The sequence below is a fragment of the Heloderma suspectum genome, chromosome 1 (assembly GCF_057233095.1).
Source record: "Heloderma suspectum isolate Gila_16-S chromosome 1, 16-S_ref, whole genome shotgun sequence".
Lineage (NCBI taxonomy): Eukaryota > Metazoa > Chordata > Lepidosauria > Squamata > Helodermatidae > Heloderma > Heloderma suspectum.
Window position 1 is genome coordinate 440377947 of NC_139458.1, and position 15408 is coordinate 440393354.

The following is a 15408-nucleotide window of genomic DNA, read 5'->3' on the forward strand; positions in this document are numbered from 1 at the left end:
ATAGACATGTTAAAATCTGCTCTTATAATTTCTTGAAATTTAATCCATAACTCTCTTATCAAATACATTGAATTAAGGTCTCCTTTTCTATGTGAAAGAATGAACTGGGAGCAAAAATGTGTGACTTTTGAAGTTACATTTATAAATATGACAGAACAAGTCAGGTTTTACATTTATTGTTGTGTCAGTTATTAATATTTAGACTGTCAGCCAACCAGCAGGAACATTTATTTTCCATGTGACAAAATGCTCTCCTGCCCATAGAAAGCACAGGCAGTCATGTTGGTCAGTTAGGAAAAAAATCCAAAATTCATAGTAGGATAATATCTTTATTCAGGACCAACAGAAAATGTCACAAAATAATGAGCAAGCTTTCAGATTCTTCAAAACCGTTCATAAACCTTAGATGTTTAAAAAATGGGGTGGGAAGATGGGGAGAAAGGAGTGATGTAGATGCTCCCCAAGTCAGTTAATTCTTGAAAGTAAGCGATTTGGCTTATGTGTCCCTACAAGTGTATGCAAAGAGCCGGACAGAAATAATTTATTTCAGAATTGCTTCCCTAAGCTGATAATAACTGTGTTGCAAAAGGTGTGTGAGCTGCCTGACTAGAAGGTTTGGATTATGCTCTTAAGCTTTTTCTGGAAATATATGAATCAATTAATGTGAACTTAATTTAAGCTCTTCTTTAACTTCGCTGTTTGAATAATCAGTGATTTCAATCAGCCATTTAAAAACCCATTTTTTCAAATCCATCCACCCTGCTCTCAGCCACTGCGGGCGCTCCAGTAGCAGCTCTGGTCTTCACAGCACTTGAGGGGCAGCTGAGTGATCCACAGCAAGCAGCAAAAAGAACAAAAGCACAAAATACTACTTAACAACAACAACAACAAGGAACACCTATTGAACCAGGAGCAAAAACAAATAAACACCGTACAGGATTGCACAGGATCCTTTAGTACATAAGTTAATAGTCACATATAATGACGGGCGAGGGCTGCAGCACTCACATCCTGCTTGTGGGGTGCCTGTTGACAGCTGGCTGGCCACTGTGTGCACAGAATGCTGGACTAGAGGGATCTTGGTCCGATCCTGTCCAGCATGGGTCTCCTAGGTTCTTATGTTTGTAATTCTAATAGGCCTAGTATTCAAAAATACATTACAACATAGGCCCAATTGCATTTTAACACAAAACTCTTCATTGGTGGCCTAATCTTTGGCTCTTGTACACCGAACTTGGGAAAAAAACAGAAGAGAAAACAATTATCTTCAAACACCTGTTGTGAACAACCATCTTAAATAGACTGAGAGTTTTCAAAAATCACTGATTTGAATCATACACAGATGTACTGTCTCAGTTCCAAAACCACAACATTAACCTTCCCATAGCTTACCAATACATCATTCTCTTACGTTTGATGGCCACATGTCCTACTTGTGGGCTTCCCATGGGCATTTGGTTGGCCACTGGGGACAGAAGCCTGGACTAGACAGGCCTCTCGTCTGATCCAGCACAGCTCCTCTTATCCTCTGAGGCACAAACAAGCTCCACTCAGACCTTTACTTCCTGGGAGCCACAACATGGCCCACCCCCATCCCAGGGATCCAGAGGTTTTTGAGAACAATTAGGAATTGGGGCCATTAATAATTTTCTTGGCTCTGAACTTCCCTGGGGAGGGATGCTTCTTGGGGTCAGGAAATAATTACTTATTTCTTTCTTTGAAATATTTATACCTGCTTTTCTTCTTGGGAAAAAAAACAACCACACAGAGTGGCCAAAAACACGTCAAAGCATACAGAAAAACAACCAATGCGATGCAAGTAATTGAACCCATCAGCTGGGGAGCTGGAGTTACATCTTTAGGAATGATGAGTTTGAAGGTAGCAGACACAGTATGGGAAGCCTGGCATACCCTCAGGCGTGTGACAGTCTCCAGGGGGAGGGGAGGAAGAGGAGGAGGATTCTGGTGCTTTCGTGGGTGCGGGGAAGTGGGAGACACGGTTCATGTCATGAGACTGCAGGGCAGGGGGAGGTTTTGCAACGGCTGGGACTTTGTTAAGCAATCAGAGCTGCTGCACAACAGGACGTGCCACCCAGCGTCTGGAACCCAAGCGCCCTACTGGACGGGATCAAGGAGGGTCCATCCAGTTCAACATTCCCTTCCCGTCAATGGCCAGCCAGGTGCTTCTGTGAAGCCCCCCACAGGGCAGGAAGACAGCAGCTGGCCCGCTGTCTTAGTCCCTGGTCTGGTATGCAGAGTCATACTCCCTTTGGCCTTGCTTCTATTTAGCTGTCATGGTTTATAGACCTGTCCTCTTTGTATGGGCACAAAGACATTCAAGGGGGAGACTGGGCAGGTTTTCTAGGAGAGAGAGTTCCATAGCTGTGGGGCAGCCACCTCAAACACTATTGATAATACATGCCACATGGGCATTATTCAGGCGCCTCTTGGGCAGGAGGCAGGCCCTGCAGTCTTTTGGGCCTCGGCTGTTGACAGTTTTACAGTCAGGATCAGCATTTGGAATTTGGAATCCGCATTCTGGCCCAAAGTGCTTCTGGCGGCCCACCTCCATTCTGCATTAGCTGCAGCGCCCTTGCAGCCATCGCACGCGGCTCTGCGGCAACTCAGTTGTGGCTGTAGAGCTGACAAAGGTGCCCGGGCCTGCGTGGCTCCCAGGGCCTCCCTATTAATGGGCCAAGCGATCTCTGCCCACTGCCGCCGCCGGGGCTGTAGATGCCACTGCGGGCAAAGAGGAGGCATTTGGCATGTGGGAGGGAGAACCCACTGAAGACGCTGGGCAGCAAAGACGTGGGGAGGAGACTGCTGAAGAGGCCTGGGGTGGGGCACAGAGGCAGCTGCCCAAGAAGTGTGGACCACGTGGGAAAGGGCCACAGCACTGGCTGCCTGGGCTGCTGCAGAGGCGCGGAGGGAGGGGAGAGGAGAGAGCAGGTGCAGCCCCGAAAAACAAGCGCAGGCCAGAGGTGGAGAGCGGAGAGGGGAGGACCCCAGTCCTGGAGAAGGTGGAGAAGTCCACCTCCCCTCTTCCGGATACCTGTGGCCCCTGGCCAGGTGAGGCCCAGGCTGTGGGGCCTTCCCCCTTTCTCCTCTGCCCATGTTCCATGGAGCTTACCTCCAGAGGCCTTTTAAGGCCTTTTCTCTCTGCACAGGGAGTCTGCATTGCAGGAGGGGGGATTCGCCTGTACTTTCCCCAGCCCCAGCCCCAGCCCCCCCGCAGGCCTCACCTAGGAAACAGGATGAACCAGTCCCCTCGGGGGCCTTCTCCCTTATCAGCTCATAACCAGCATGGCAGCCCACAAGACCTCTGCCTCTGATTAGCAGTGACAATGTTAATATGTGCTTGCATCATTAATAGAAATGTTAGTGTGCCATGTGTGCATACAGGCAGGGCGTGTCTTGTGGCTCTCAGACCGTTGGAGGTTGTGATCTGTGGCTTGGAGGGTATGAAGCTTTGGCCACCCCTGCTGTTGGTAGATGGGCAACTGGGGGGCTCTGGAAAGACTGGTGAACTTCCGCACCTGGACTCGCCGGGCTTTAGATCAGATCACAGCGTGTGGCAGTGGAAATTACAGGCAGCCGCCAGCGAGATCACATCACTCCAGTGCTGAAGGGGTTGCACTGGTCACCAGTTGTTTTCTGGGCCAAATTCAAGGTGTTGGTCTTGACCTTTAAAACTCTAGATGGTTCCAGCCCAGCCTATCTCAAGGAGCGCCTCCAGCAACACCAGACAGGCTGCTCAACAAGATCAGCCTCGGATGGCCTTCTCTCTGTCCCATCAGCCAGGACAGCTAGGCTGGTGAGGAGGAGGGAGAGGGCCTTCTCTGTGGTGGCCCCCACTCTGTGGAACTCCCTCCCTAGGGAACTCTGCCATGCCCCCTCTTTAATGAGCTTCTGCTGCGCTTTTAAAACATGGTTGTTCAGGCAGGCATTTGGGGTGGGTTAGGGTATTTTTTATGATGTTTTTAATGTAGAATCTTATTGTTTAAACTGTTTTGTTGTTGTACATCGCCCAGAGTGGCTGGGTGACCAGCCAGATGGGCAATTAATAAATTAAATAAATACATAAATAAACTTGGCAGTGTGCCCCCTAGAATCCAGGCCCCTCTGCTAGCAGGGAGGAGACTGACCCTTGAGCCAGGTAGTCCAGGAGTGGGGAACTCCCTTGTCATCCTCTGCCCCAGCTGAAAGGTGAGCTCCGTGCTTAGTCCAGCAGTAATGGGAGGGGAATTGCAGGTTCCAGCTCCAGGGGGACTCCTGGCTGCCTGGCCAGGCATTCCAGGGACTGCCAGCCCGCCTTGCCGTTGCCGCTAGGAAAGTGCCCGGGCTGCACACAGCGCAGGCTCCCTTCGCTGTCCAAGGTACCAGTCTGTCTCTGTCCTCTCGCCTGACCAGGAGAAAATGAAGGGGTGAGAAAGTGTCTGCTTTGCAAAGTGAACAAGTAGCCAGGGCAGCAGCATCAGGCTCCCCTGCTTGTACAAAAAGCCTATGGCAGAGAGAGAAGGGAAGGGAAGGGAAGGGACAGGAACCATAGTTTCTACTGCGTGGGAACCGGACTGGACAAAGGACCCCTGGAAGGCATGGCCCTTGGACAACAGAGCCCATGGTGAACAGGACTGCTGTCAGCAACTCAGCCATTACGATCATTCTTATTGGCTGAGACTTCTAGGCCGCCTCATACGAAGAGCTCAGGCTGGCTGCCGCACATTTACAGAGCCAGCGCGCAAAACGGCGCATGGAAGAGCAGGCTCACCCTCGTCGATAGCTAGGAATGCTCCTTGTGTGCAGCAGCATGGACATGGGGCGCCTGACTCACCAAAGAGAGTGAGTCAGGCCAGGCCTGCCACGAGCGCAGCCTCTGGACCCATGGTGGAAACGTCCAGGCCAGGACTCTCTAAGGTAGATAAACCACGCCAAGGCTGGAACCCTGACCACCACATCTCTGCTTGACCATCCCAGAGTGCAGGGCACGGAATCATGGGCTCAAGTTCCAGGAAGCCAGATTCCGGCCGAACATCAGGAGAAATGTCCTGACTGTTAGTACAACAGCGGAACCAATGACCTAGGGAGGCGGTGGGCTCTCCCACACCGGAGGCACTCAAGACGAGGCTGGACAGGCATCTGTCAGGGATGCTTCATCTTGGTTTCCTGCATTGAGCACGGGTTGGACTTGATGGTCTTACAGGCCCCTTCCAACCCTACTATTCTATGATTCTATGAAGCCCCATTTTAATCTGCCTCTGTGTAACAGGGTTGGGGCAGTGAGGCTGGCAAGCTCCCCACCCAGAAAGAATGGTACCTGACTGCAGAACTCAAAACACCTTGATCTCCCACTGAGGGTGATGAAGCCTGCTGCTGTATGAGGGACAAAAAGCCACCTCTAGATTGTTCTACTGCCTCTCATGATACTTTCCTGGCCAGTCCTAGGGGCATTTGTTGAAAACTGAGCTGCAAAGTGGGACTCTGCCCAGGAGAGGGATAAGATGAGACTGCCCCTGTCTAGGTGCTCCCTTGTGAAACTTGATGCCTTCCTGAACCTCACCCTTTTCCTCCCTGGGGCTACCTCGGCCAACCCCCTGCCCTGCCCCATAAGCCCATGTCTGCCACCGGCCGCAAAGGCTTATTCTTGTCTCTTGCTGGCTCCTGCCCCTTTCTCCTCTCTGGCATTCCTGTGGCACACCCAGAGTTTCTCACCTCCATCATAGGGCAATGATGATGCCCCTGCTTGCACACTCACTCACTCATCATACCAGGGGTCACACTTGCAACAGCCACTTCTGTTGCCCACAGTATGGATTTTTACTTATTTGATTGCTTATTTTGTTACAAAAGTTCAAGACAGCTATTAAAACAAATATAATATTAAATGACAAAACTAGGCAGCATAAAACTGCAAGATATACAGTCAGGGCCAGAAATATTGGAACAAGGATAACTGTTTTGGCAGTTGGCCTCTGTACACCACCACATTGAAGCTGAAAGGAAACACATCCAGATGGGAGCGAAGTCAGGACTTTCAGCTATAATTCAAGGGGTTTGACAAAAGTGGGGCACTAACCATTCAGGAAGGACACCCCCCCCATCGTTGGTAACTCATAAGTAATGGAACGAATGGCTGACAAGCTGCTGCATGGCCAGGTGTGGCCTGTTTCCTGGGTGCCCCATGGCCAATCAAGCAGATAAAAGGCCTGGAGGTGGTTCTGAGTGTTACATTTGCATCTGGTAGCTGTTCACTGGAACCCCCAACATGAGGTCCAAAGAGGTGTCCATGGGAGTGAAGGAGGCCATCATTAGGCTGAGGAAACAAAATAAACCCATCAGAGAGATTGCAAAAACATTGGGAGTGGCCAACACAACAGTTTGGAACATCCTGAAAATGAAGGAATCAACTGGCAAGCTCAGCAACAGCAAAAGGCCTGGCAGACCATGGAAGACAACTCAAGTGGATGACCGCAGAATGCTGCTCATGGTGAAGAGGAACCCTTTCACAACATCTAGCCAGATCAAGAACACTCTTGCGGAGGTAGGCATGTCATTGTCAGCATCTACAGTCAAGAGATGGCTTTATGAATGTAAATACAGAGGCTTCACAACAAGGTGCAAACCACTGGTAACGCTCACGAACAGACAGGCCAGATTAGCCTTTGCCAGCAAACACCTAAAAAAGCCTACCCAGTTCTGGAATAAGATTCTTTGGACTGACGAAACCAAGATTAACTTGTACCAGAATGATGGGAAGAGAACAGTATGGAGAAGGAAAGGAACAGCTCATGATCCAAAGCATACCACATCATCTGTCAAACATGGTGGAGGCAGTGTTATGGCATGGGCATGTATGGCTGCCAATGGAACTGCGTCACTGGTGTTTATTGATGACCTGACTGCTGATAAAAGCAGCAGGATGAATTCTGAAGTGTATAGGGCTATACTTTCTGCTCAGATTCAGCCGAATGCCGCCAAACTGATAGGGCGCCGCTTCATATTGCAGATGGATAATGACCCAAAACATACAGCAAAAGCTACCCAAGAGTTTCTCAAGGCAAAGAAGTGGGATGTTCTTCAATGGCCAAGTCAGTCACCTGATTTCAACCCAATAGAGCATGCTTTTCACTTCCTGAAGACAAGACTGAAGGCAGACCCACAAACAAGCAGCAGCTGAAGGCAACTGCCTGCAGTAAAGGCCTGGCAAAGCATCTCGAGGGAGGAAACTCAGCATTTGGTCATGTCCATGGGTTCCAGACTTCAGGCAGTCATTGACTGAATGGGATTTTCATCCAGGTATTACAGGCGATCCTTAAGTTTGAAATTATGTTGGTTTGTTCCATTACTTACGAGCCACCAACGACGGGGGTGTGTGTATGCCACTGGCTGTACTTCTTGAATGGTTAGTGCCCCACTTTTGTCACAGCCCTTGAATTACACCTGAAAGTCCTGACTTTGCTCCCGTCTGGGCATGTTTCCTTTCAACTTCAATGTGGTGGTGTACAGAGGCCAACTGCCAAAACAGTTATCCTTGTTCCAATATTTCTGGCCCTGAGTGTAAAACATCACCTATTAAAATAGAAGGAGAAAAACAAAGCAATAACAAATCAGTTAACACCTCATAACAGCAGTATAAAGCACTATCAATTCAACTACCAGAGAACTATATTATGGGCCAAAGGACTTCCTAAAAAGAAGTGTCTTCGGGGAGAGGGCAAGACAAACTTCTCTTAGGAGGAAGCCTGGGCTCAAATACCCAGGATTTTGCCCTCTGCCTGGTAATAGCCATATCTCTGTCCAAGTCTGATTTTATTTATTTTTATTTATTATTAGAATCATAGAATATTAGGGTTGGAAGGGGCCTATACGACCATCGAGTCCAACCCCCTGCTCAGTGCAGGAGTTTAAGTCAAAGCGTCCCTGACAGGTGGCTGTCCGGCCTCATCTTGAAGGCCTCCATTGTGGGAGAGCCCACCACCTCCCTAGGGAATTGGTTCCATTGTCATATTGCTCTAACATTCAGGACGTTTTTCCTGATGTTCAGCCGGAATCTGGCTTCCTGTCACTTGAGCCCATGATTCTGTGTACTGCATTCTGGGGTGATCAAGAACAGATCCTGGCCTTCCTCTCTGTGACAGCCTTTCAAGGACTTGAAGAACGCTGTCATATCTCCCCTCAGTCTTCTCTTCTCAAGGCTAAACATGCCCAGTTCTTTCAGTCTCTCATCGTGGGGCATTGTTTCCAGTCCCATCCTTCTTAAAATGTGCCCAGAACTGAACACAGTACTCCAGATGAGGCCTAACCAATACTAAGCAGAGGGGAACTAGTACTTCCCAGGATTTGGAAGCTATGCTTCCATGAATGCAGCCCAAAAGAGCATTGGCCTTTTTTGCAGCCACATCACATTGTAGACTCATGTTCAGCTTGTGATCTACAACAGTTCCAAGATCCTTCTTGCTTGTAGTATTCTTGCATGTTTTGCAGAATTTGTCTTCCAACAAATATCAGGGAAATTGAAGCCCCCCATTACTACTACATCATGCTTCCTTGAAACACTGGCTATTTGCTTTTCAAAAGTTTCATCCTCGTCTTCTCCTTGATTGGGTGGCCGGTAGTAGACTCTGACCACCATGTTCCTTTTATTCTTTGCTCCATTTATTTTAACCCAGATGCTCTCGATGGGGCTACCAAGCTGCTCCTCCTGTATTTCAGTGCAAAGATATGTATTTTTAACATAGAGTGCAGCCCCACCTGTCTTTCTGTTCCTCCTGCTCTTTTTGAAGAAGTTATATCCTTCAATTGCTGTATTCCAGTCATGGGAGTCAAAAATCTAGTGGTGAAACAGTGGTTGGAGGAGAGGTTCACACTGAGAGTGAAAAGGGGGAAGAACTGAAAAATGTCCTCCTTTGGGAGCATTGGTATACTCCTGCCACTTGAACTCTGGACAGAGGTACATAGGGTTTGGGGGGCAGAAGGGCAGGCCTGACATGGAACTCAGTGCAGTAGAGAAAAGGCTGCATGAGGGTCTTGCCAGCTTTCCCAGAGGAAAATTGCTCATTTGCTTATGCGTATACCTGGAGATCCCCTTCATGGATCACTGCCTTGTTGTGGCGAAGGGGCTTGCATAACTCAGTGAAGCCATAAGCTATGCCGTGCATGGCCACCCAAGACGGACAGGTCATGGCAGAGAGTTCTGACAAAATGTGGTCCATTGGAGAAGGAAATGGCAACCCACTCCAGTATACTTGCCAAGAAAACCCCATGGAATGTATCACAAGGCTAAAAGAGATGACGCCGGAAGATGAGCCCCTCAGGTCGGAAGGTGTCCAGTATACTACTGGGGAAGAGCAGAGGGAATTTCCAAGTAGCGCCAGAAAGAGTGAAGCGGCTGGGCCAAAGCCGAAAGGACACTCAGCTGTGGATGTGTCTGGTGGTGAAAAGAAAGTCCGATGCTGTAAAGAACATTATTGTTTAGGAACCTGGAATGTCAGATCAATGAATCAAGGCAAGCTGGAGGTGGTCAAACATGAGATGGCAAGATTGAACATCGACATCTTGGGAATCAGCGAACTAAAATGGACAGGCATGGGCGAATTTAATTCAGGTGACTATCATATCTACTATTGTGGGCAAGAATCCCTTAGAAGAAGTGGAGTAGCACTGATAGTCAACAAAAGGGTGGGAAAAGCAGTACTGGGGTACAATCTCAAAAACGATAGAATGATCTCAGTACGAATCCAAGGCAAACCATTCAACATCACAGTAATTCAAGTCTATGCCCCAACCACTGATGCTGAAGAAGCTGAGGTTGATCGGTTCTATGAAGACCTACAACACCTTCTAGAACTAACACCAAAAAAAGATGTCCTCTTCATCATAGGGGATTGGAATGCTAAAGTAGGAAGTCAAGAAATAACTGGGATAACAGGCAAGCATGGCCTTGGTGTACAAAATGAAGCAGGACAAAGCCTAACAGAGTTTTGCCAAGAGAACACGCTGATCATAGCAAACACTCTTTTCCAACAGCACAAGAAGCAACTCTACACATGGACATCACCAGATGGTCAATATCGAAATCAGATTGATTATGTCCTTTGCAGGCAAAGATGGAGAAGCTCTATACAGTCAGTAAAAACAAGACCTGGAGCTGACTGTGGCTCAGATCATGAGCTGGTTCTTGCAAAATTTCGGCTTCAATTGAAGAACGTCGGGAAAACCACTAAACCATTCAGGTATGACCTAAATCATATCCCTGATGAATATACAGTGGAGGTGAGGAATAGATTTCAGGGATTAGACCTGATAGACAGAGTGCCTGAGGAACTGGAGCAGATCATAAAGCAATCCATCTGGAAGCACCTTGACAACAATGCCGTGATTACTCGAAGCCAACATGGATTTGTCAAAAACAAGTCCTGCCAGACAAATCTGATCTCATTTTTTGATCAAGTCACCTCCCTTGTAGACCGTGGGAATGCTGTAGACATCATATACCTCGACTTCAGCAAAGCTTTCGACAAAGTGCCCCATGATATCCTGATGAGCAAACTTGCTCCAAGTGGGCTAGATGAAACAACGATCATGTGGATCCACAGTTGGCTACAGAATCGGACTCAAAGAGTGCTTATCAATGGGACCTTCTCAAGCTGGGGAGAGGTAACGAGTGGGGTACCGCAGGGCTCAGTCCTGGGCCCAGTGCTCTTCCACATTTTTATGAAAGACTTGGAGGAGGAGGTGCAGGGAATGCTGATCAAATTTGCAGATGACACAAAATTGGGAGGGATAGCTAATACTTTGGAAGACAGAAACAAAATTCAAAGTGATCTGGATAGACTGGAGTGCTGGGCAGAAAACAACAGAATGGCATTTAATAGGGACAAATGCCAAGTTCTGCACCTAGGAAAAAGAAACCAAATGCACAGTTACAAGATGGGGGATACGTGGCTCAACCACACTACGAGCGAGAAGGATCTTGGAATTGTCGTCGATCACAAGCTGAATATGAGCCAACAATGTGATGTGGCTGCAAAAAAGGCAAATGCTATTTTGGGCTGCATTAATAGAAGCATCGCTTCCAAATCCCAGGAAGTACGAGTTCCCCTCTACTCAGCACTGGTTAGGCCTCATCTGGAGTACTGTGTCCAGTTCTGGGCACCACACTTTAAGAAGGATGCAGACAAGCTGGAGAGGGTTCAAAGGAGGGCAACAAAGATGATCAGGGGACTGGAAACAAAGCCCTATGAAGAGAGACTGAAAGAACTGGGCATGTTTAGCCTTGAGAAGAGAAGACTGAGGGGAGATATGATAGCACTCTTCAAGTACTTGAAAGGTTGTCACAGAGAAGAAGGCCAGGATCTCTTCTTGATCATCCCAGAGTGCAGGACACGGAATCATGGGCTCAAGTTACAGGAAGCCAGATTCCGGCTGAACATCAGGAAAAACTTCCTGAGTGTCAGAGCAATACGGCAATGGAACCAATTACCTGGGGAGGTGGTGGGCTCTCCCACACTGGAGGCCTTCAAGACGAGGCTGGACAGCCATTTGTCAGGGATGCTCTGACTTGGATTCCTGCATTGAGCAGGGGGTTGGACTCGATGGCCTTGTAGGCCCCTTCCAACCCTACTATTCTATGATTCTATGAACTATGGACGGAGGTCCGTAACATTGTTCAGGAGGCAGCAACGAAATCCATCCCAAAGAAAAAGAAATGCAAGAAAGCCAAGTGGCTGTCTGATGAGGCTTTACAAGGAGCTGAGGAAAGAAGGGAAGCAAAAAGCAAGGGAGAAAGGGGAAGATATATGCAACTGAATGCAGATTTCCAGAGAATAGCAAGGAGAGACAAGAAGGCCTTCTTAAATGAACAATGCAAAGAAATCGAGGAAAACAACAGAATGGGAAAGACTAGAGATCTCGTCAAGAAAATCGGAGATCTCAAGGGAACGTTTTGTGCAAAGACGGGCATGATAAAGGACAAAGAAGGCAGGGACCTAACAGAAGCAGATGAGATTAAGAAGAGGTGGAAAGAATACACAGAAGAACTATATAGGAAAGATCTGAATGTCCCTGATAGCCATGATAGTGCGGTCACTGAACTTGAGCCGGACATCCTAGAGAGTGAAGTCAAGTGGGCCTTAGGAAGCATCACTAACAACAAAGCTAGCGGAGATGACAGTATTCCAGCGGAGCTATTTAAAATCCTAAAAGATGATGCTGTTCAAGTGCTGCACTCAATATGCCAACAAATTTGGAACACTCAGCAGTGGCCACAATACTGGAAAAGGTCAGTTTACATTCCAATTCCAAAGAAGGGCAACGCCAAAGAGTGTTCAAACTACCGCACAATTGCGCTCATTTCACATGTCAGCAAGGTGATGCTCAAAATCCTACAAGCTAGGCTTCAGCAGTAGGCGAACCGAGAACTACCGGAAGTACAAGCTGGGTTTCGAAGAGGCAGAGGAACTAGAGATCAAATCGCCAACATTCGCTGGATCATGGAGAAAGCAAGAGAATTCCAGAAAAACGTCTATTTCTGCTTCATTGACTACGCTAAAGCCTTTGATTGTGTGGATCAAAACAAACTGTGGCAAATTCTTAAAGAGATGGGAGTACCAGACCACCTTAGCTGTCTCCTGAGAAACCTGTACGAGGGCCAAGAAGCAACAGTAAGAACCGGACATGGAACAACCGATTGGTTCAAAATTGGGAAAGGAGTACGACAAGGCTGCATATTGTCGCCCTGCTTATTTAACTTCTATGCAGAGTACATCATGAGAAACGCCGGGTTGGATGAATCACATTTCAGAATTAAGATTGCCGGGAGAATTATCCACAACCTCCGATATGCAGACGATACCACCCTCATGGCAGAAAGCGAAGAGGATCTAAAGAGCTTCTTGTTGAGGGTGAAAGAGGAGAGTGCAAAAGCTGGTCTGAAATGCAACATTAAAAAAACGAAGATCATGGCATCTGGCCCCATCACTTCCTGGCATATTGAAGGGGAAGAAATGGAAGCAGTGACAGATTTTACTTTCTTGGGCTCCAAGATCACCGCAGACGGTGACTGTAGCCATGAAATTAAAAGACGCTTGCTCCTTGGGAGGAAAGCTATGGCCAACCTAGACAGCATAGTAAGAAGCAGAGACATCACCTTGCCGACAAAGGTCCGTCTAATCAAAGCTATGGTTTTCCCAGTAGTAATGTATGGCTGTGAGAGCTGGACTATAAGGAAGGCTGAGCGCCGAAGAATTGATGCTTTCTTATTTATTTATTTATTTCATTTCTATACCGCCCAATAGCCAAAGCTCTCTAAAAGAATTGATGCTTTCGAACTGTGGTGCTGGAGAAGACTCTTACGAGTCCCCTGGACTGCAAGAGGGTCAAATCAGTCCATCCTAAAGGAAATCAACCCTGAGTGCTCATTGGAAGGACAGATACTGAAGCTGAAGCTCCAATATTTTGGCCACCTAATGCGAAGAGAAGCCTCACTGGAAAAGACCCTGATGCTGGGAAAGACTGAAGGCAAAAGGAGAAGGGGACGGCAGAGGATGAGATGGCTAGATAGCATCACCGATGCAATGAATATGGACTTGAGCACGCTCCGGGAGAGAGCGCAGGACAGGAAGGCCTGGCGTGCCGTGGTCCACGGGGTCACGAAGAGTCGGACACGACTGAACGACAATACCTGGAGATGCATTCAGATATTAACTTGCCTATTGACTTGCACTGAGGTTCAGCGGAAAACATGCAAACCCAAGTGACAGCCAGCTAGGCTGGTTTTGATGGGTCCAAATGAGCATGTTGATCAGAATCTTAATAAAACAGGACAACTAAGCCTTTATCGTTTTTACTTCAACACTGTTCAACATGGGGGTGGGCGTGGCAAAGCTGGCTTTTGTGACGCTTACAGTGCAACTCTATACAGATCTACTCAGAAGTAAGTCCCCTTCAGCTCAATGGAACTTGCCCCCCGGTGAATGCCAGGCGTAGGACCGCAGCCTGAATTGGTCACCACTATCTGGCCTCCCTTCCACTTCGCTGCTGGCGACGGGGAGCGTGGCCGGCTGGCCCCGCCTCAGTCCTCCGGGCCACCGAAGCGCCGCGGGCGGCGGCGGGCCTGCCGTTCCTCCCGGAGGAGGCCCAGACCATGGTCGCCACGGCAACCCGAGCAGGGAGCGGAGGATGGAGCGGCCGCGCCCCGGCCGGCGCTGGGCCTGCCGGGAGTCGCAGCTCGCCCCTCCCAGGCCCCCGGCGGCTGGGGAAGGGCTGCGATTGGGCAGGAGGCGGGGGCGGCCCGCAGACCCTCTCGCCCCGCCCGCGAGGAGCAGGTGAGCGCGGCGAGCGGCAGCCGGCGGAGGACCGACGGACGGGGCGGCCGCCGAGGGGCCCGGGGCGCGGGTGAGTGCGGGGGGTCGTCGGGCCGCCCTGGGCCGGGCGGAGGAGCCTGGAGCGCCCTCCCTGAGCGCGCGTCGCGAGCCCCGCCGGCGGCCGGGGCGGGGGCGCCGGGCGGGCGGCGGCCGCTCGACGCCTGTGCCGCGGCCGCTCGGGGCCTCCCGCACGCGGCGGGCGAGGGGCGGCGGGCTGGGCGGCCTCCCCCTTTGTCTGCGGGCCCGGGCGGGAGGCGCGCCCGGCAGCGCCCCGCCTGTGCGCGCCCCTCCTCGCCCCGGGGGCCGTGGCGCGCCTGCTGCCGAGGCCCCGCGCGCCGAAGCCCCCCCGCCCCGGGATGCTCCCGGCGGCGCCGGTCTTTGTGCGCCGGCGGCTTTGTGTTTCGGGCCGCGCTGCGGGCTGCCCTCCGCGGGGCGGGCGGGCGGGCTCCGGCCCGGGCCCTTCGGGGCTGGGGCCGCCCGCCCGCCCGCCGTGCTGACAATGGCCGCGGCGCCGGGGCTGGCGCAGGGCTGGGCTTCGTCCGGCTCGGGCGCCCGTCCCCCCTCCCGCCGCCGCCGCCTGGCCCGGGCGGGGCGGGGCGCCCCCGCGGCGGAGGCTGTCTTCGGGCCGCCCCGCTGGGGAGAGCTCGGCGGGCCCCCGCCTGGGCGCTGGGCGCGAGGCACGGAGGAGGGCCCGGCCGCGTGCCGGGGCGGCGGCGGCCCCTCCGTGGCGCCAGCCCTGCCTGCTGCGGACCGGGCCAGCGCCCCGCGCCTCGCCCAGGCCCAGGCCGCGGCCGCGTGCGAGGCTGGAGCGGGCGCCCGCTGCCCTCCGGCGCGTGTCGGTGGAGCGGCGGCGGGCGGCTCGTGTCCTGCCAGCAGCCGAGACGCCCGTCCTGTGCCTGCCACGCGCCACCCAGCTGCGGTGGTGGAGCTGTACCGAGGCGGATGAGCCGCTCTGCCCCGCGGCGGCCCAGCGCCCCACCCCCAGCCCCAGCCCCAGCCCCAGCCCCGGGGGAGCTTTTTGATCCAGTAGCCCCGTTACGGAGCCTAG

At 51.1% G+C, this 15408-nt stretch overlaps 1 protein-coding gene across 6 annotated transcripts in view; it reads left to right on the forward strand.

Annotated features, from left to right (window-relative positions):
- Positions 1 to 13917: 13917 nt before the first annotated feature.
- The window catches only part of DPYSL5 (dihydropyrimidinase like 5), a 64159-nt gene continuing 62668 nt past the window's right edge, over positions 13918 to 15408 (forward strand). Inside the window, exon 1 of one of the 6 annotated variants that reach the window (XM_084831070.1) lies at positions 13918 to 14321. In XM_084831070.1, coding sequence (XP_084687196.1) covers positions 14176 to 14321 — 146 coding nt within the window. In that variant the 5' untranslated portion in view covers positions 13918 to 14175. Of the gene's footprint in view, positions 14392 to 15408 lie in introns of all 6 variants that reach the window. The other 5 variants (XM_084830995.1, XR_014787261.1, XM_084831143.1 and 2 more) reach the window with 5 other exon arrangements.